General features: G+C 50.1%; 1 protein-coding gene and 1 long non-coding RNA gene across 6 annotated transcripts; one reads left to right on the top strand and one right to left on the bottom strand.

Annotated features, from left to right (window-relative positions):
* Positions 1–2,994: 2,994 nt before the first annotated feature.
* On the bottom strand, positions 2,995–10,810 carry LOC136002020 (uncharacterized). 2 transcript variants are annotated; one of them, XR_010607878.1, is made up of 4 exons: positions 5,629–10,810; positions 3,496–3,627; positions 3,269–3,400; positions 2,995–3,140 (listed from the first exon to the last, which is right to left on the bottom strand). It is a non-coding gene; the product is annotated as an uncharacterized LOC136002020 (long non-coding RNA). The 2 variants fall into 2 exon arrangements; XR_010607877.1 differs by having other exon boundaries at positions 2,995–3,400.
* A 298-nt stretch (positions 10,811–11,108) lies between these two features.
* On the top strand, positions 11,109–20,797 carry LOC136003126 (early activation antigen CD69-like). Of its 4 annotated transcripts, none has more exons than XM_065658439.1 (6): positions 11,109–11,159; positions 15,267–15,489; positions 15,735–15,830; positions 16,219–16,391; positions 16,781–16,881; positions 17,060–20,797. In XM_065658439.1, the coding sequence occupies exons 2-6, from the start codon at positions 15,300–15,302 to the stop codon at positions 17,172–17,174; spliced, it is 675 nt and encodes a 224-aa protein (XP_065514511.1). In that variant the 5' UTR covers positions 11,109–11,159; positions 15,267–15,299; the 3' UTR covers positions 17,175–20,797. The 4 variants fall into 4 exon arrangements, with proteins under 4 accessions (XP_065514511.1, XP_065514509.1, XP_065514510.1 ...); XM_065658437.1 differs by having other exon boundaries at positions 11,118–11,159; positions 15,200–15,489; XM_065658438.1 differs by lacking the exon at positions 11,109–11,159 and adding an exon at positions 14,660–14,791 and having other exon boundaries at positions 15,200–15,489.
* The last annotated feature ends 338 nt before the right edge of the window (positions 20,798–21,135 follow it).

Genomic DNA, 21,135 nt, shown 5'->3' with positions numbered 1-21,135 from the left:
ACACTAGGACAACCTAAATACCAGTGCAGAGGCACAGAATCATAGAGTCATAGAATCATTGTGGTTGGAAGAGACCCTCAAGATCCTCAAGTCCAACCGTTATCTTAACACTGCCACTAAAGCGTGTCCCTAAGAACCCCATCTGTGCATCTTTCAAACACCTCCAGGGATGGTGACTCTATCACTTCCCTGGGCAGCCTGTTCCAATGCCTGACAACCCTTTCTGTGAATAAATTCTTACTAATATTCAATCTAAACCTCCCCTGGTGTAATTTGAGGCCATTTCCTCTCATCCTATTGCTTGTTACTTGGGAGGAGAGAGCAAGACCCTCCATGCTACAACCTCCAGTTGGAGTTGGGGTTATTCAGCCTGGAGAAGAGAAGGCTCTGGGAAGACTTATTGTGGCCTTTCAGTGCTTAAAGGGGCCTATAAGAAAGATGGAGATAGACTTTTTAGAAGGGCATGTTACAACAGGACGAGGTATAACGATTTCAAACTAAAAGAGAAGAGAATCAGGCCAGACATGAGGAAGAAATTTTTTACACTGAGGGTGGTGAAACACTGGCACCAGTTGCCCAGAGAGGTGGTCGATGCCCCATCCCTGGAGACATTCCAGGCCAGGCTGGACGGGGCTCTGAGCAACCTGATCTAGTTGAACATGTCCCTGCTCGTGGCAGGGGGTTGGACTAGATGACCTTTGAAGGTCCCTTCCAACTCAAACCATTCTACAATTCTCCTTTCAGGTAGTTGCAGAGATCTCCCCTCATCCTCCTTTTCTCCACGCTAAACAGATCCGGTTCCCTCAGCCATTCCTCATCAGACTTGTGCTCTAACCCCTTCACCAGCTTTTGTGGACTATTTTGTTCAAATGGGAAACACAGATCAAAAGTGTGCTCTATGTATACCTGAGATATAGATATATTTCATATATAATGCAAGTCTCCATTCTAACACAGCCTCTATGTGAACAAGGCAAAGCCACTTGGACTATAGGTTCTCTGACTTTCTCTTTGGAGATGGGAATAACATTACCATCTTACCTCCTGGGATCTTATGAGAGTACAGACAGTAAATAGTTTTGGGGTTTACCCCACATTATGGGTAAGAGGGTCAGATATACATTCTAGCTCAGATAGATCCAATTCATGTGCAAATCCAGAGGATGTGCAGTATCATTCCAGGATGTGATCCTCTCAACTTGCAGCAAGATGTGATTGTTCTGGTTAGTAACTGCAGGATAGCAAGACTGGGTCATTATGTTGGATGTTGCTGACAGCAATCCGAAGATTTTCACAGAACTTAATAAAGGGAACAAGATGTACATGTTTTCAGGTGAAATATTGAAAGGACCAATAAGTCTCTGAGTGGAGAGACTCAAGCAGATGGAAAAACTATTATGCAAATGCACAATTCATAGTTTTCCTAAGGAAATAATTTGACCTGAAAAATCTAAAACTGGAATTTGGCCACAACACAGACGCATGCCAAAGGCCTGATCCTTACTTACTTTGTTGGGCTGTTCTTTAAAACTGCACAAAGAATCCTCTTATTGAGAGGTTTGTAAGATCCCCGGTTCAGCTACTTGCTCAGTTGACTGAAGTGATAGCGCCACCTACTGTAGTGATGGCCACAGAGTCCAGAGATATTGTATTGTAAAATTTCGCTGTCCTGAGCTTATTTTTCGATTATTTTCCACTGTAGCTGTAATCAAGTCAAGCTAGAATTTAGAAGCACTCAAAATCTATTGGATTTGAATATAAATAGAAGGGACATTCGGAGTTACAGCAACAGACCTACAAACTGCAATGAACGCTTGGAGGGTCTAGAGCTTGCTTTGGAGTTCAGGATGGCTAAAAAGCCAGTCTTTAAGTACTGTGCTGTTGGGTTTTCCTACACCTGCCAGATCCAAAGTTTTCACAGCTTCTTTTGAGACTTCTAAGAGTGCAGCTGCTGAAGAGGATCCCCCAAGAAATGAACCATTCTGCTGCAAGAGGGATATTTTCTGTGCTCTGCTCTATGGAATGCTCTCTCTGATCCCTGTAACCCCCTGGCTCCCCAAAAAGATGCCACAGAGTTGCATTTTGTGTCCATCTGCTAGAGCAGGGAGGCAAAGTTGTACATTTCCATACATATCCTCCCCCAGTGCCCCAGTATGTTGTGCACCAGGAAGCTTATCTGGTACAGCAGGATGCTCCTTCCACCCCTCTCCATGAGAAAATCTGTTTGAAAACACCACACACAGCCCTGTTAACATCATAATGAGTTTATGCAGATGGTCATCGCACAATGTCAGCAGTGGCTCCCACATCCCTGCACCGAGGGCCTGATCCTGGCCCGTCCCTGAAGGTCTGTCCCTCTGTTGGCCCATTTCGTGGCCTCCAGCTCAGAGCTGGGTGACTTTTTTCTGGCAGATCCACTGACAGGCCCAGCTGCAGTTATCAGAGATGATCCTGTTCCCTCTCAGCACCCCACATGTTCTGCCTGCATCCCAGGGGCTCAGCTGGAACCTGGGGATGCAGGTGGGAATGCATGAGCACGCGCCTCGGCACGAGGGTCCCTTGGGTGATGGGGGTGGCCCCAGCCCAACACCCAAAAGTGCTCACCGGCTCTGGTCCAGGCGGGAGCCGTTCAGCCAAATCCAGCCCTTCCCGGCGGAGGGCAAGGAGAGGCCAATCCAGAAGTAGCGGGTGGGATTCTGGAGGGTTTTACTTAGGAAATCCTGTACCGGCAGAGAGGGCAGGTGGTAACGCTGATGTGTCAGCAATCGCCATCTTCAAACAGGCTCCAGCCTGTCCTCACGCAGACCCATCCCAGGACCAAGCCCCACTGGTGTCCCCCACACTCTGACACCGGCAAAGGCCCTGCAGAGGCTTGGGCACAGGGCTGGTTGCTGACCCCAGATTTTGGGGCAAGGCTTCACCCCTCCCCAAGTATCACCAGCCCCAGAACCCGTCCCACGTCCCTGACGCCATCGGTCCCTTTACCAACTCGTCCTGGTCTCCCGGCATCAGCAGCTCAGCCCCCCGATTCACACAGTCCTCCCGGCTCTCGCTCCAAGAGCTGGTCTCGTCGGCAGCCCAGTAGCACTTGGTCCCGTGCAGCTTCCAGCCCGAGGGACAGATCTTGCACCCCTCACTCTCTGCAGATGGACATACGGACACTGCCACACTAGGGCACCCGGGGTAGAGATAATGCCAGAAGGATGCTCGTGGCTTATTTGGAGGGGCAAGGGGTCCCAATGAAGGGATGCCATGAAGGGTGGGTCACCTTGCAGGGGACACAGGCTCTTCCTCAGCTCCAGGCAGACGCCATCCAGATCAGCATGACTGTGTCTCCATGATGTGTTTGTGCACCCCACGGTCCCCTCAGGTTGTCCCCTCTCTGCCACCAGCCAAGACACTGGGAGAGACAGATCCTCAGCCTGGTTTTGGGGGTACCCTATGTGTGTCCCACCCCCCCCTAAAATAAAGCAAAGTCCACGGGGGCCAACTCACCACAGCCGATGAGGGACAGGGACAGGGCGGCTGTCAGGACCCTGAGGAGGCAGTGGGGACGTCGGGGGGCTGCTGCGGGGACATGCGCCCACTGTGGGGCAAAACCCTCCTGGGGCTCTGGCAGGTGGGATCCTGCAGACAGGAAAAGGGGTGCCAAAAAAGAGGGGGAGCTCAAGAGCATCTGTCAACCCTCCTCCATCCCCAGAGAGCCCTAAGCAGGGTGGACGGGGGGTGAACCCTTCAAATGCCTGCAGCCCTTCCTGCGCAAGGGGGTGACCCCAGCAACGGACCAGCAGCAACAGGAGCCGAGTGTCTCCGCAAAAAATCCCTCTGCTTCCACTTTTGGGGTCACACACCCGGAGAAAAGCCCCACCAGAGCCTCCTCCCTCACTCCAGGCCTCCGTTTCCCTGCCTTGAGCAACTCTCAGAGAAACAACGAGTGGCATCACCCCGCTTCTCTCATCACACCCATCAACACCCCCCCATATTTCCTCTCTCCGCCACCAATATCGGGGGTGGGAAACACACCAACAGACACAACCCCCCATTACCTGCATCCTGCAGGGGACCCGAGCTCCCTGCAGCCCCCCGCTTCCCCCTTTGGTCTAAGACCATGTAACCGTCCTCGTCCTCCATGTCACGGAAGAACCAGGAAGGCACAGGGCTGGGGACACAGAGCAGGGGACAGGAAACCAAACCACTGATGACCATGCAGGGCTTTTGCTGTCAAGGTACAAACTGTCAGCAGGGCCAGAGCTTCCTGCCACTATCGCAGCTAAACAGCCCCAAAACTGCCAGGGAGAGCAGCCCCAACACCTGGTAAAGGCCACGGGGGTGCTTTTCCTCTAGAGAAAGGAAAATCAGGCTACAGGGCTGCTGCCTACAGGGGAAAGGAGAAATTAGAAAAATCCCTCTTTCCCCCCAAAAAAACCTCCACGGTGGACAGGAAAAACATAAATATGTATGTTTTTGCAGAGCTTGTTAACCAGCTTTTCATACTGACAGGTCAGTGCCTGTTATTGCACAAGCCATGGATGTGGTGAGTGATGGGCACATCAGGAACCCCTATATCCCCACTTCTCCTCATTGGCAGCTATTTCATTAGCCTAATTAAGCACTATTTAATTACTGCTGGCACTAACCCCTTACTTTCATGCTCTGCCAGACAACGGCAAGCAACTGCACTCAGTGCACGGCAAAACCGCCCATTTCCTTCCGTCTAAGGGGAGGGACTCTGGCAGCACGGCAGACCCACAGCTCCGAGAAGACCACCCAAAGGGGGTCTCCGCCGGGAACCCCATTTATAGTCTGCTCATATCTGACTGTGGGCATTCCAGAAGGTTCTCGGCTTCTCTGCACCCCTCCCCTGACTGTGGGCATTCGAGAAGCTTCTCAGCTTCTCTGGGCTGTGGGCACGTTTGGCCCCTCCCCTGCTAACCACCCTGCCCACTGGCTCTGGGTCTCCACAAAGAGCCATTAGCTGCCCCATTGAAGGCTCCAGTTCTGAGAGGGGGGAATGGGCAGCTACCAGCGCAACTGCCACACCAGTTCTCAGGGCGTGGGGCGGGGGAAAGTGCAACTGCCACACAATCCACCCCGTGACCACAGTCATGATCTGACGGACCACTTTGGAGTGGTGGTGCAGTCACCTCTTGCCTCCAAAGTCAAAGGGGGCATTCTGTTGGTGAGTTTTAATGCCCACTGTGGATCACCATACCTTATGTGTCACCTCCTTGTTATCATTATCATCACAAGTCAACCTACTAATAAACAATAGAATAGTGCAAATTACAACAATTACAGTTATTAACAAATACTGGAGAAGGCTGGTTAGCCGTCCTGATAAAGAAAACAAATAAGTTCTTACTAGTTGGTCCCTAGTACAGTAACAATTGCTCTGAGTCAAGAAACAAAACCAGTTGGTTCCCAATACAGCAGCAATAGCCCCTGAGTCCTCTGTTATCTGTCCTTGTAGTGGTTCTTGTAATGGCACCCAGATGGTCAGAATGTAGACATAGCTTCCAGTATACACTTTTTCCTTCAATAGGATCAAGTGTAACATGGCCTGGCTTTGGACAGTCATTGTATTTAAGGAGCCTATGCGATGTCATGCATAGAGCTCATCAGTGTTACCAGTTGCAGACTTGTCTCCTGAACGGCCTGTTGGTGTCACCCTGGTGTCATTCCAAAGACTGACTTCAACCAGCACGCAGTTTCAACGGAAGCTTTTCCCACCCCGTCCGTACATTGGGGCGGTCGGGATTGTCCATCTTCCTTTTGTCCTGCAAGAGAACACAAAAACAGGCCTCAGTCCCTTGGAACTGGGCTTTAAAAGTCCGGGACTATTCACCGGACACTAATGTGGTGGGTTTTTCCATTTTCATCAAGGGCCTCCCAAGCATATAACCCCCTAGGTTTTGCTAAAGTCATGGGTACAATACCAATGGAAGGTAGTTTCATCGTGACAGGCTGGCCCACTTGTGTTCTTTGGGGCTGGTCTGTCCCTTTGTCTGTTGCAGAGCCACTGTCTGTAAGTGGCCTATCAGGGCAAAATGCCCTGATTTTGGGGCTCCCATAGCTTCCCCGGCGGTTACTAACAAGGAGGACAGCTTGTGTCAACCGTGTGTCCCAGCCATGTCGTGAGACGTTTGCAAGTTTTTTAGTCAAACCATTGGTCCATTCCACCATCCCATTGGCTTGGGGGTAATATGGTGTATGAAACACCCACTTAATACTTTCCCCCCTAGCCCAGTCTTGAACCACGGCAGCTGTGAAATGTGTGCCATTATCACTTTGGATATTCTCAGGGGTAGGCAGAATACTAAACCACTCACACAATGCTCACACTGTTTGGTCTCCAGTGGCAGCGCTGACAGCTGTAGCCATTGATAGTCCCGATACCACCTCAACTCCCACCAGGATGTATTTCTTTCCACGAGAGGGTTTTAATGGCCCGATGTAGTCAGCTTGCCACGTACTCCAGAGAGCCTTGCCCTGTCTGACGTGCTGGGCCAGGGCCTGATTTGGGTGATCAGCTTTAAGCCTCATCCCACACTGCGGACAGCCTTATACTACTGCCTTATACTGCCACTTTGTCCCTACCCAATGGGATGATGCCTCCATAAACCAGACCCCCTGTGTGTCTGAGTCCTGGGTTAACTCAGGTGCTTCTTTAATTCGGGAGGGCTCATAAGGCAGGCTAAGCAGGACTGGATCAGCATTCACAGGTTGTTGGAGTTCTGAAATTTTGACAGGACCCTCTTTCAATGGCAACAACTGACTAACTCCCTCCAAATGGGCATACCACTTCCGTACTGTTGCTTCCTGTGCCACCTCCTCGGGGCGGGGGTGACCCTTTGAGGATAGAATTTAACAGAGAGAAAGGACCTTGCACAATAATGTCCTGTGACATACACAGTCTCTCTACCTCCTTAATTGCTTGGGTGAGTGAGAGGAGTCCCTTTTCCCACTCTGAACATCGTTGTTCAGTTTCCTTGAATGCGGTGGAAGAAAACAACAAGGGTCTGGCTGGCCCACTTGGCCCCTTCTGGAATATGCCACAACAAGACGCATGTTCTGCAAAACCCCGTTCCACCCTTAGCAGGTCTTGTGGATGCAGTGGGCCCAATTTCTGGTAGGTTTTAAGTTCATCTTTTAGAACATTAAGGGCCTCTGTATGCTGTAAAGTACAATCCCATTTTTTGTTTTTTCCGAGTAGGTCATATAGGGGGCAGGCAATCATGGAAAATCCTGGAATACGCTTTCTCCAGTACCCTAATGTACCCAATAGATGTTGCAGATCTGCCTTGCTATTTGGGATTTGCCCCCTTTCTCTAGTAGCTCGGGTATCATCAGGCACTGCCATGGCTCCCACTATCCACCAAGCCCCTAGAAATTTAACTTCCTGCCCAGGACCTTGGCACTTGGAAGGTGGAATATCCAATCCATTCTGTGCCAATAGGTTCCAAATAGTCTCTGCTGCTTGTCCAACCTGTTCTTTATTGTCTCCGCCCACTAAGATGTCACCTGTATATTGATACAGGCGAACGCCTGAGGGCACCTTCACAGTGTCTATGAGTGCAGCAAGGGCATTATGGGCAATGGTAGGAGAGTGCTCGTACCCATGAGGGAGCCGATTAAAGGTATATATGGTTCCCTTCCCAGGTAAAAGCGAATTGTGCTTTATCTTCCTCCCTTAGGGGAATCATAAAAAACATATCTTTGACATCTAAGGTGGCCATCCATGGATGGGCTGCTGCTTGTATTGCAGTCACCACCAAGGACATATTTGGTACGGCAGCTGTTAGGGGTCTGGTGTTGCTATTTGGTTTTCGATAATCAATAGTTAGGCTCCACTGCCCATTAGGTTTGCAAACGGGCCGAACTGGAGACTTATAGGGAGAGTGGGTGCGGCTGATTATTTGTCTTTTTTCAAGATCAAAAATTACTTCCATAATACCCTGTTTTGCTGCATTTGGCAGTGGGTATTGCAGAGTGCAGGTTATTTTAGATTGTGGTAAAGCAGGAGCAATTTGCAAAATCCTAATATCAGCAGCTCCCTTAAGCTGCAGCGGCACAGAGGTGAGTTGCAAGATCCTAACGCAAGCTGCCTCTGCAGCATGGCTCCTGAAACTCCAAATCTCACCATTATGCAAGCACCACCGTTTACCTGCCAAGATATCAAATCCCAATATACTTCCCTTGTAAGGGCTCAGAGCTATTTCCACAGCCGTCATTCGCTTCTCCCCAGGCAGCCAAAACTGAGTTCGAGCTAAAGGACACCTTTTGGCTACACCCGTTACCCCTACTATATTAACAGCCTTCCTTGATGGTTTAATCACGAGTTTATCAGCTTGTTGCTTGTTTAAAACACTGATTTGGGTGCCTGTGTCAATCAAGAATTTTAAACTTATTCGCTTTGACCCGATGGGAATATCTATGTATGGTTCCTTATCAGCGGACCATTGGCAAGAAAGTATTAGGCGGGTCGGGCAGTCCAGATCCCAACCCGCAGCCTCTAGTTTTTTGACTCCCCTGATTCCCCTCTTGAGGATATGAAAGGGTTAAAGTCTCAGCTGTTCTCAAGGTGGGGGGCGGTTGCTGGTGCTCTTTTCATATTCTCAGGTTTCCCCCCTAGTAATTCCACCAGCTCCTGTATGTGTTCGGTAGAGAGTTGGTGTAGCATTGTTCGGGAGACCCCTAAGGCAAGCGCCTGAGCCACAAGCGGCCTCGCTCTGTACTGCCGATCCGGTTTAACTGGTCGCAGAAGGGTGGAGGTTCCCGGAGCGGGGAGAGTCGTCCAGGGGAAGAATCGCAACCCGTTTTCCGAACTCTCCTGTTCCCGTCAGTGCTGCTAACCGAGTCCACCCATCCCATTTCACGGCCGCAGGTGACTAAATTGTGCAGGATTTCAGCCCAGGTTAATACATGTGCAGGAGGATTTCGGGGGTTCTCCTTATTACGATCGATGACTTCCTGAATTCTCTCCCTCAGGGACTGGACATATATCTTTAAGGCGTCCAGTAATCCCCAGATGAGAGGACGAAGGTGGGTGGGATTCACTGACACAGCCATGGGGAGTGAACGCCCCCTCTCATATATTGCTTGTATACAAGCAGCCTTTTGAATGCCTTCAGCCAACTCCGACAAGCCTCGTATTTTAATAATGCCGGGTTCTCCACGTTCTCTGGGATCTACACCACCTGCCCAGTAAGCCACACGAGATGTTATGGGCTGATTACAGTCCGGACCATCACTTAAAAACACACCAGGTCCCCAAAAGCCCGCAGCTTCCTCATTATTCAATAATATCCGATCACCGCCCCTAAGTGAAACGCGTCAGAGATATTCAGTTTCCGTTTCACCGGGCTTGCATGAAAATTTAGCTTGCAAGTTGCCGGGGTTGTGCAACTGCCACACCAGTTCTCAGGGCGTGGGGGGGGAAGTGCAACTGCCACAGGCACCTCAGCCAAGCTCTCCATACCCATGTCATCTGGCAGCAGCACCTCAAGCTTCATCACGACGGTGCAAAAGCAGCTACAGGTGAATTGTTAGAAAAGCAAGACGAGTGCTGGGGTGGTCCCAGGAGAAAGAAAACACTTCTGTGCTTGAGGCCCCAGTCCACACAGCCACGTATAAGTGTTCTGCAGCGCCTGCCCGTCCCAGCACAGGACGGTCTCCCCACTGCCCTAGTTCTCAACGGGACTCATATGTTGTTGAAGCTGCTGCCGTCCACCCACTCCAGGTGCCCGTCCTGTCTGCGAAGCCCAACCCAGTAATCAGTGATGCCCCTGAGGCGTGATAGAAACTCCTGGAGAGGAAAGAGAGAAGCCAACAGTCAGGAGCTGCTGCTGCCCCAGAGTGTCCCTGTCCCAGCCCCACACGAGGCCCCAGGATGGCAGCACCTGCCACCCAACGGCTGCTCCACCAAGCTCCAGAGCTTCTGCACGAGCTCCCCAGCCCGGCCAGCCGCGCTGGTCCTGCTCTGCTGGAGCTCTGCTGTGCTTGGGTTCTGCCGAGCTCTGTGCGGGAGGAGACGCGCCCACTGGAGCTGCTGGAGCACAAGCCCTGGGTCTGCTGGTGTTACTCACAGCAACAACTTGCTGCCAGGTATGGCCTGAGTAGACAAACCGAGCACAAGTTGGGACTCGCTGAAATTTCAGGCCATGTACTCTGAACTTATTTTGATCTTGCCGCTGAGCAACAGGGGTTGGACCTTGCAGGCCAGTGCCAGGAAATACCATCAGCAGAGACTGCAAAAATCAAGTAAGAACAGTAAACAAGCTGCCTGGAGGACGGAGAGAGGGCATCCCACAAGAAACCTCCCTGCTAACAAGTACTAATATCTAAACCTTGCAAAGCCACACGATTTCTGTATTATTCTTGCTGCTTGTCTGTTGATCACCGTGGCCCTGGGCTCTGTCTTCCTGTAAACAATTCTCAACAATGCTGGCAGTGTTCCAAAACCACATCAGAGGAGCAGATGCTGGGCTTGTCCAAAGGGATCCTTTATCTCTCACACGCAGCTCCAAGCTCCCAAGAAGCCAAATCTTTACTTTTTAGGGCTGCCCCCCAATTTGTTTTCTTTAATACCAAAACCTCCAGTAAAATTCCACCACCTCAATTGTGTTGCAGCATGTAATGTGCAACAATACATCTTAATAAAGTTAATACACATTTATACTCCAAAGAGTGACTGATATACTGGTGAGGGAAACAGACTTTAATAACAACCCCCTGCACCCCTCATTCCCCAAAAGCGGGGGAAACAGCCTGAGGGATTAGGAAGCAGGAACCGCCAGGAGCTGCTGGTCCCAGACAAACAGAGAAATGACCTGGAAAAAACAGCAGCAGGAACTGAGGGTACAGCCTCTGACACCTATGTGAGTCAAAAATAAGCAACTTTCCACCCAAAATAGCGGGAGACGGAGCAACCGAAACAGAAACCGAAAAAACAACTCAGCCCTAGGAGGGTTTAAAACAAAGCGCTAGGAGGGTTTAAAAGAAAGCGCTTCGCTCCGATTGGCTGTCTCCACCGTCACTCCTGATTCTTGCGCTCTGAATGGCCAGAGCGCTGGGCGGGCTGTGACCGACTCTATAAAGGGCGATATCAGCCCGAAGGCGTGTGCGGGAGCTGCCTGAGCTGGGGGACGGGGGTGACCCAGGTAGGGACCTCTCGTCGGTCGCTCGGGGAAGAGGGAGGGAGGAAGGAAGAGCGCCCCCTAGCCAGGGGGCAGGTAGGAAGGGCGCCCCCTAGCCAGGGGGCAGGTAGGGACCTCCTGTCGGTCGCTCGGGGGAGGCGGCGAGGGCAGCCGCGGCGACAGGGCAGCCTGTTTCCCAGCAGCTGCGGCTCATTCTCCTCTGTCGCACAGAAGGGATCTTGTAGAGACTTTCCTCTCCGGGGGCTTTCGCAGCCGCGCTTGGGCTCGGTCTGTCGGGCTCCTCCGCTGCCCCGGGGCTCGGTGGGTGGGTTCCCGGTCGGGGCCGCTCCAGCCTGGGCTTTCCCGGGCAGTAGGTTCTGCTTCAGGAGCCCCAGCTCCACAGCCCTGTCGCCTCTCTGCGGGGCTTGGCGCTCCCTTCCTCGGGGGCGGAAGGGGGGCGTTTCGGGGAGGAGCGTTTGCTGTTTTTCCCGTAAGTCAGCCGCCCTGTTCTCCCAAGACACGCAGTTCTTACGCGAGCGCTTGAGGGCCCCGAGCTGGAAGCGCTGCCAGGGCAGGAGCTGCTGCCACAAGCCCACGGGGGCAGCTCTAGGATTCACAGCGTTCCTGGGGTTCACAGCTTTCCTGGGATTCATAGCTGTGCAGTTCTCTGTGCCAGCAGCTTGTGGTTTCTTGGTGCTGGTGTTTGCATGGGCAGGGCAGGGAGCTTGTGCTCCAACAGCTGCAAGTTCCAGTTGCTGTTGTGATCTGTGAGGCCAGGGCTATGCCAGATATATGGGGGAAGAAATATTAGTTGTATGTGTGTATCAGCAGTTGTACGTGTATCCCTCAGCACAGGAAAGACACGGACCTGTTGGAGAGGGGCCAGAAGAGGCCACAAAACGATCAGAGGGCTGGAAGACCTCCCCTATGAGGACAGGCTGTGAGAGTTGAGGTTATTCAGCCTGGAGAAGAGAAGGGTCCAGGGAGACCTTACTGTGGCCTTTCAGTACTTAAAAGGGGCCTGTAAGAAAGATGGGGACAGACTGTTTAGCAGGGCCATTGCAACAGGACAAGGGGTAATCGTTTTAAACTAAAAGGAGGGATTCAGGCCAGCCATGAGGAAGACATTTTTTACACTGAGGGTGGTGAAATACTGGCCCAGGTTGCCCAGAAAGGTGGTAGATGCCCCATCCTTGGAAACATTCCAGGCCAGGCTGGATGGGGCTCTGAGCAGCCTGGTCTAGTTGAAGATGTCCCTGCTCATGGCAGGGGGTTGGACTAGATGACCTTTGAAGGTGCCTTCCAACCTAAACTATTCTGTCATTCTAAGAGGCAGAGGAAAGTGAGTAATCATACACTTAGCAATGGCTATGCCAACCACCAGAAGCACTAATCCAGTTAATAGGGTTATTCTAATTTGTGCTAACCATTTTCCACACCCAGTAAGTCCTAGAGAATGTAAAAGAGGTAAACCAGGATCTGGGTGAGAGTTCCTCAAGCCAGTTTGTTGGCTGGAGCAATTGGAACAGTTTAGAAATCTGGTCAGCCATGTCTTTCATCTTGGCACAATCTTCTTCTATAGAGGTAGTGGCATTGTGAATAGTAATACAACATTTTCCCTTGGTTAGATTCAACATTTTGCAAACTCCCTTTTCTTTAAATGATATCATATCTTCAAGGCTTCAAAACAGGGTTTACTTGTGACCACATCCATTGAATATCAGATAAATCCCTTTGTTCTGATCCTAATCTGTGGGGAAGTTATATACACTATGGGCGAGTTATATTCAAAGAATAACGAGCCTCATAATGGGCTGCTTAAGAGGATGGAAAAATGGAGCTAAGCAAGGTAAGGTTGTCTGCCAAGAGGCTGTAGTCTCCCCATAGGACTGACACATTTTGGAACACAATGATTCATGAAGCCCCAATTTGGGATGTCTCAAAGGTAAAATTGAATTGTGGGTGGGAGGTGTTAACCCTTCTTTTCTCGAAATTGTCCCTTAAAATATACACAATGAAATAGGTGTCATTTATTCTCAGGATAGTGTTTGGGACTTCATACCGGAAAAAGGTCTCACGATAACCCCCTGTTAGTAGAGAGTCTGCTCTCCACTGAATAGAGCCCGTTGTCCCAGCCCCACTGGATGGGCAAATAAACACAGGGAATCCCTGGAGTCTGATTTTGTTATTAGACAAAGAATTCCACTCAGTGGGGTAACAAAAAAAAAACCTCATCCCTTGTTCAGCAGACTGAGGAATGGTCATACATATTCCCTGATCGGTGTGCTTCCAAACTCTCATAAATCCCTGAATCAATTTCCATGCAAGGTTTGGAGAATTGTTTCCACTCCTTCCTCTCCTTGACTGGTAGAGGGGAGAAGGCAGAAAACTACCCAGAACCAAAACCAAAATGACATATACATCCTAAAAGTATGATCAAACTAACAGTCAAAGCCACAAAGCGGAGGCTAAAAGTAAACATGTGCCCTGATAAAGCATACACTTTTGACAGACAAAGATCAATTTCTTTCCTCTTCTCCCTGCAAGGAAACAAACCGGGAAAATGTGATCCTTCATCAAACTGGCTTTAAAGAGAGAGAACAATCCACCTAATATTGATTTTTTTTTTTTTTTTTTTTTTTTTTTTTTATGCTGCCTGCTACAGGCATCAGTGGCCACCCAGGCAGACTTACTGAAAAGGGGTGTTTGGTACCAGGGGGACTTCCCCCACACTGGGGAGTTCAACCAGGGCTGGTTGTCCAGGATAATGGAGAAGATTTATGGGGTCTTTAGTTTCTTTTACCCCAGGAAGTATAGATGGAGACTTCAAGTAAAATGCAGTAATTTGTGGACCTCTGTTAACTCCCCAGCTGTTGTTTATTTTGGTCATAGCTTCTGAGAATTGCACAGACCATCCAGGCTCACAGACTTTCAGAAAACATTTTAACAGACAATTTGTTCTTTCAACTATCCTGTTTGCTTGGGGATAGTGAGGGGTATAAACCATCTGCTGTACTCCTTCAGTTTTTGCTCATTCCTGGAGCACCCTGGCAGTGAAGTGGCTGCTGTTATATGATGGAATTGATTTGGCTTTTGATAAGAAACTAAACCACAGTTTTAACTTTTACACTGTCTTTTCCCTGGTTGCCCATGTCACTGCTCCAGCCTGGAAAAATCCCGATATTGCTTCCACCCCAACAAGCACATATCATTTCCCTTCTGATCTCTAAAAGGTCCTATGTATCTAACCTGCCAGGTTTCCCATAGTACTTTCCCATCCCACAGATGGAGCGGAGGATCTTGCAAAGGGTGTTATTCTAGTCTGATATATCATAGGAATCAGGCAAAAATTGCTGTGCTATGTAGTTCTCGGGTAACGGGCCATCCTCTGCTCCCAGCTTCCAGGAGGTCTCTGAGCCCTGAGTGACCACGCTTAATGTGCACCCTGTCCAGCAGGTGTTCCCATTTCTCCTCTTCCCTCTCTTTTGCTAGCATAGCCAAGCGGGTGAGTGAGTCTGCTTGGTTGTTCCAGATGTGTGCTGGATGATATCAACCCCTGGCTGATGCTTCAAATGAGTTGCGACAGCTGTCGGGCAACAGAATTAAACATTCCTATTGCATCGCTATCATGTTCGCCGCAGTCTCCCAATACGAAGGTAACAGCTGTGGTCATAAAACTGTCCCAGTGTGTGAACCAATGCAGGCACATTGCAAGAAGAGCCAGAGGCCACGAATGCATTTGCAAAGAGCAAGTTTTATTTTAGTTACCTCTCTAGCGGGGGATCTCCGAAGCAGCACCTGAGCTACCGGGCAGGGGACACACGTGCTGCAGAGTTCAGCCCTGGTAGAAGATCACTGGGCCTGCTGAGCTCGCCTGTTATTTCAAGGCTTCAAGCAGGCACAGCCTCTGCTTTCTCACAACAAAGCAGGAGTCTCAGGTGTAGCGATAAGGTGCCTTAGAGTTTCTCACAGGCCTATGTTATCTAACACAGAGGTTCTACTTGTCAAGCACACATGGTCAGTAAAACAATTAGTGTGATGTTTGTGCTTTTTCTACACTGCAGCTACAGTCGCTTGAGTGTATTTACAATTAGCCTCCTCGCTATTCTTGTGCAATTCCCATACACCCAGCTTGGCTGGAAACAGGCTTTGGGAGCGGATAAGATGCCTTGGACACAAGACTGGGCTTGTGACAAGCAAAGAGATTGCCCATCTCATTTGCCTTTGGGACAAGGGGAGAAGAGCAGAGTCTGTGACAATGATGGGAACACGGAGAAGCGCCTGGATCCCCAGTACAGAGGGGCATCCCGGAAGCCAGAGCTGCCTGGGAAGAGGACAAGCAGAAGGCTTCTGGGTGAGTGCAGGGCCACCCCTGTGGCCTGTCGGGAGGGCACAGTGTCCCTGTGGGAGTGTCAGCCCGTGAGGACTGGGTTTGACAAGAGTGAGGTTTCTTCCAGCTGTTGGAGGGGCACGAAACAGGCTGGAGGGTCCCTCCTGCCTTCCCTGGGCAGCTGGTGTTGGGAGTGGTGGGGATGTGAGGGCCAGGCCAGCTCTGGGACAGCACGGTTCCTCACTGCTGGTGGCTTTTTCCTCCTCCAGGTGAGTGGTGCACGCTGCATCCAGTGTATGTCCTGGTGCTGGCTGTGCTTGTGGCTCTGGTCCTGGTTTTGGCAGCGGCCGTTGCTGTGCTGTCAGGTAAGGGAGCAGCAGGCGCCTGCGTGCGGCCCCTCAGCACGGAGCCGTGTGTGCCGCCGGGCTGGATGCGGCCCCTTCCCCTCAGGGCTGGGGCAGGCGTTGGTGTGTGAGGCCAAGGCTGGTGGGGGGAGCGTGTTGGGGCCAGCCCCTCAGGCTGGCTGTGCCCCTGCCCTGGCCCAGGGCTCCTGGGGAGGGGCAGGGACACCCCCGGCTGTGCCCTGGGGCAGGCTGTTAACCCCTGGGGTGTTTGCTCCCTGTGGGTCCCTGGCAGCAAATGGGGGATCCCCGTGTGGGGAGCTTGGGTCTGCCCCCTTCCCTGCCCCATGGAGCTGTGTCCCCTGGACCCTGTGGAGCGGAGTCCTCTGACCTTCTCCCCTTCCCTCTCCAGCAGGAAGAGATGGAGGGCGTGCAGCTGCCGTGCTGGGCTGTCCTGACGACTGGGTTGGGTACCGCAATGTCTGCTACTACCTCTCGAGCGAGGAGGGGAGCTGGGAGTGGGGCCGGGAGCGGTGCTCCTCGCTCGGGGCCTCGCTGGCTGTGATCAAGAGGGAGTGGGAAATGGTGAGTGAGGGGCTGCTGTGGCCGTGTGGTGGGGTCTGGGTTGGGTGCAGAACTCGGGGTTGGTGCTGGGAGGTTGGAGGTGCTTCTAGGGACACAGATGCAGTTCTGGCGTGTGGCCTCAGAGGGAAGGAGGCTCAGGTACAGTGTGGAGCCCAGGGTGCGTGTCCTCCCGCATGGAGCTCAGCGGGACCGCAAGCACAGCAGAGCTCCAGCAGAGCAGGACCAGTGCGGCTGGCCAGGCTGGGGAGCTCATGCAGAAGCTCTGGAGCTTGGTGGAGCAGCCGTTGGGTGGGAGGTGCTGCCATCCTGGGGCCTCATGTGGGGCTGGGACAGGGACACTCTGGGGCAGCAGCAGCTCCTGACTGTTGGCTTCTCTCTTTCCTCCCCAGGAGTTTCTATCACACCTCAAGGGCAACATTGATTACTGGGTTGGGCTGCGCAGACAGGACGGGCGCCTGGAGTGGGTGGACGGCAGCATCTTCAACCACACGTGAGTCCCGTTGTGAACCAGGGTCACAGGGAGACCGTCCTGTGCTGGGACGGGCAGGGGCCTGGTGGGACGTGGCTGCTGGGCCTGTCCCTTGCAGGCAGCCCTTGTTCCCTCCAGGCACTTGAGGGGACAGCCACCCTCCTGAGGGTACCAGCACTGTCTTTGTTTCTTATTGCAGGTTCCCAGTTTACTACCAAGGTGCGTGTGTATTTTTGACTGGCAATACTGTTGTGAGTTCAAGCTGCTTGCAGCACCGGCCATATCTCTGCCAGAAGCCCAAAGCTCTGATGTGAACGCTATAATGGAGAAAGGGCTTTTTCCTGCTGGGAACTCCGCAGCTTCACCTCTTTCAGCAGCACAGAATGGCCTGGGGTTCCTCTTCAACTGTGGGTCTGTGGTACTGGTGGTCTCAGCACAGTAGGATAAGACTTTCCGTGCTATCAAAGAAGCTTTAGCTTTTGCTTTTGCTCCAGCGTTGTGGTTGCTGGATAACTCCAACCTTTTTGAAATATTTGTGCATAAGAACGAAGGAATAGGCAGTGGAGTCCTTATATGGCTGCCTTTGTACTTATTACTCAACAGGATCCTGTAGCAGCAGGGAATAAGTCTGATGTTGAAGTGACAAGCAGCAGCAATCCTAAAAAGAAGCAGTGTGGGGGACTACGGTGGGTCCATGGATTCCCTGAGGGAGGATATGGGAACAGAGATTGACCTTGAAGATATTAAGGTGTACCTGTGAGAAAGAAGGGAGTAAAAGAGTAACATTGACAATAGCAAAATTAGCCAATGATATGTTACTATTGCAGCCTGTAAGCAATAGCAAAAAGACTCGTGAGCTGGTAAAGACTATATAAAAAGGTGTTTGTGGCAATAAATGGAGATTGCTGTTTGTACATAAGAACACAAGTATTGTCCCCAGGAAGAGCTCATTGCTAGGAATTATTGATTTTTAGGTGCAAATAATATTACTCTAAAAAGATGTAAAATTTTTGAATGCAGCAACCTAACTGCCTGTTTCTTCCAATGGTGAGGTGCATCGTGACTGTGCTAAGGTAGTGTTCCAGTCTATCTATCTATGGGAAGATCTATGGGATTAACCTCTAGAGAACTTGGATCTAATTCTTTTCACCAATAGATCTTCGTAGTATGTGAATGGAAAATGACACACGGGCTATGCAGTGAGAAATTTAAAGGTACATGAAGCAGAACATCTACAACCCTCAGTGAGTGCCCAAGGGGCTGAATTAACTGCATTAGGAAGAGCAGTCTAGTGGGGACATAATCAGCTGGTAACTATTTACACTTTTCATATGCCTTCAGTGTGTGTCATGCAACAGGGATGCTATAGAAAGAACAAGGATTCCTTACCTCAAGGAAGAAAAAGTATTTCTGAGATTGAAAACCAAATGTTGTTTGAAGCTATTAAACCTTCAAGGAAAATTGCTGTAGTACACTGTCCAGCTCACACCAAAGGATCCAGCAAAATTGAAAGGAGTAATTGGCAGATAGAGCTGCAAAAGCTGCCACATGCCAAAATATATACAGGTGTATTCTAGACATGAGGAACAGATTTTTTACAATGAGGGTGGTAAAATACTAGCACAGGTTGCCCAGAAGAGTTGTAGATGCCCCATCCCTGGAAACATTCAAGGCCAGGCTGGACGAGACTCTGAGCAACCTGATCTAGGTGAAGATGTCCCTGCTCATGGCGGGGGCTTGGACTAGATGACCTTGGACCGAAAGGTGTGTGGACAGCGCATGAATTGTGTGCGAAGAGTGGGTGCACAGCAGAGACTGTGAGGGCTGAAAAGCCCAAGCCTCTTTTGTTTTGAGGCCCCTCTGCCTGAGAGGCACAGAGTCTGGACTGTTTCTTTGCTATACCTTTCCATTTAATTTTTTTTTAATATTGTTTGAATAAATTACTTTTTTTAAGCACAGACATTTGAGACGATGCTACAGGAAGCCGAGGATCAAAAGCATTTCTTTAACGTCCTCTCATCCTATTTCTTCTTAGCTGGAAGATAAGACTGCCCACCTCACTACAACTGCCTTTCTGGGAGTTGTAGGGAGCGATAAGGTCTCCCTGTCCTGGTTTTGACTAAAACAAGATCAATTCTCTTTTAGTGAATTTTCCTTTTAATTAGGTTCTTCAAAGTAACTGCATTTTTCTGAAGTTGGCTGCATGTTTTTCAGACAGTGTTCACTCTAGAAGTGATAATGGCCGATATTTACAGTTTTACTGAGCTAATGGTAGGGATAGTATGCAGAAAAGGCACAGGTTTGTCTTTTATTGCTATAGCAGCCAAGGTTGCTGATAAATTTTGTACGTCAGATAAGTGAGAGGGTCGTACGTGCAGGGAGGGGCAGATGGAACAGGTGACCCAAAATTGCCCAACGAGGTATTCCATGCCATCCACGTCATATTAAGCATGAAACTGGGAGATGACAGGGGTCTCATTCTCTTCATCCATGGCATCTGAAGCATCTGAAGAAGACCCTGTCTGTTCTCCTGCTTGCAATCCTGACCCTGCTGTTGGTCCACACATCCCTGAATCCAGTCCCTCTTTACTGCGGAGTCCAGTCCAGGATTTCCAGGCATCAGCCCTGCAGCTGCTGGTGTCAGGATGTTGGCTTTCTATGTTTTGCATTATTTTCTCTTATTAGTAGTATTTTTTTTTTTTTTTTTTAAATCTTGCCAACTAGTAAGTCTCTGTCCCTGTTCCTTCTTTCCAGTGCTGGGGAACACTGGGGATCATCCTCAATAAGTTCTTCAACAACTGGACGCTCTTGTGTTGCTTATATTCACACAATTATTACATATTCATTACAATTTTTGGAAATTCTTGACATACAATACGTCTATACTAGGAAATAATTGCATAATCATAAAGTTAGTATCAAGTTAGTCGTAATTGATTAGTTTCTTACTTACAATACATCTATTAATTACTAGTCAAATATAAGCTAAACACTGCTTCTAAACAATGTATCACTTAATCTTCTGCCTCCCTCTTGTCATGCAGAAGGATCTAAAACTTGAAAAATATCCCCTCATTTTGCAGGTGGCCAGAAAACATCTATCATGTCAATTGGTTAATGATGAGTATGTCTTTTGTAACTGAATCACAGTATGCATTAATTTAGCAGCTTCTCTCCAGTAGTAGTAATGCTGCATCAATAATACTGTAATGAGGGCTACAAAAAGCAAGCTAGAAACATTCCCCGTGATAAAGGGCACACGACTGCTCACCACCAAGCACCGCTACAGTACACAGCAGCCAAGGATGCTGTTACTATTAATGAATCCTCTTCACCCAAACCTTCAGCCTGATGACCTAACAAGTGGCACGTCTAAGCAAAGCAGAGAGGTGAAATCCCTCTTTGCAGTGCTCAGGGAGGGGCAGAGCCACTACCAGGACAAGGATGAGCCATTGCTGGTGACTAAGGGACTTTGTCACCCCCCACTTTTCCCCAGTTTGGCACTCAGGACAGAAAATTGGTGCCTGCTCCACACTTGTGCTCTCAAAGCCCCCCTGTGGTGGAGTGTGGTGCCTGGGCAGGATGGAGGGGACACAGCCCTGTTTTGGCGGTCCAGAGCAGGCATGGGGTGACACGCTGTCCCCCCCTGCCCCGGGACACCCATCACTGCTTCACCTCAGCTGCCCGTCCTCCCTGAAGAGAGCCTGGCAAAGTTGAGTTTAACTCTCACTGGGGACCACCCTCCAGCCAGAAAGTCAGTGGATCAGAAGAATCCTGCTCTGAGCATGGGCAGAGACTGGGGGATGTTGCCGAGATTGTCCACCTATCTACATCCAGTGTGGAAATATTCCGACACTCTCAACAAAATGGAGATTGGAGCTGTGCCAAGGAGAGAGGTTGGAAAATAAATAAAGTTGGTTCATGTGTATGAGTTTGTGTCAGGCAACCTGACACACTGAAATTTGGGTTTACAGCATTTTTTTGTACCCTGTAAGGATTTAGCTCCCACAACAGTGTTACTTATGACTGACATCCACGCAAAGAATTACCTAAACCTGGCAAAGTCACCCTATTTATCTCACTGCTTGTGTGTTGATCCCAATGTGCCTGGGCTCCACCTTGCTGTAATTAATTCTCAGCAAGGCCAGCAGCGTTTTGAAGACATATCAGAAGACATGATGGATACACCCCCCCCCGTTTCAATTAACTGAATCTTTAGTCCGGGTAGATTTTTGGTGAGCAGGTACGACCTACTTGCATGATACAATCCTATTA

The sequence above is a fragment of the Caloenas nicobarica genome, chromosome 1, assembly GCF_036013445.1.
Source record: "Caloenas nicobarica isolate bCalNic1 chromosome 1, bCalNic1.hap1, whole genome shotgun sequence".
NCBI classification, from domain to species: Eukaryota; Metazoa; Chordata; class Aves; order Columbiformes; family Columbidae; genus Caloenas; species Caloenas nicobarica.
Note: the sequence above shows the minus strand (reverse complement) of the source record. Positions and strands in the feature narration are given on the sequence as shown.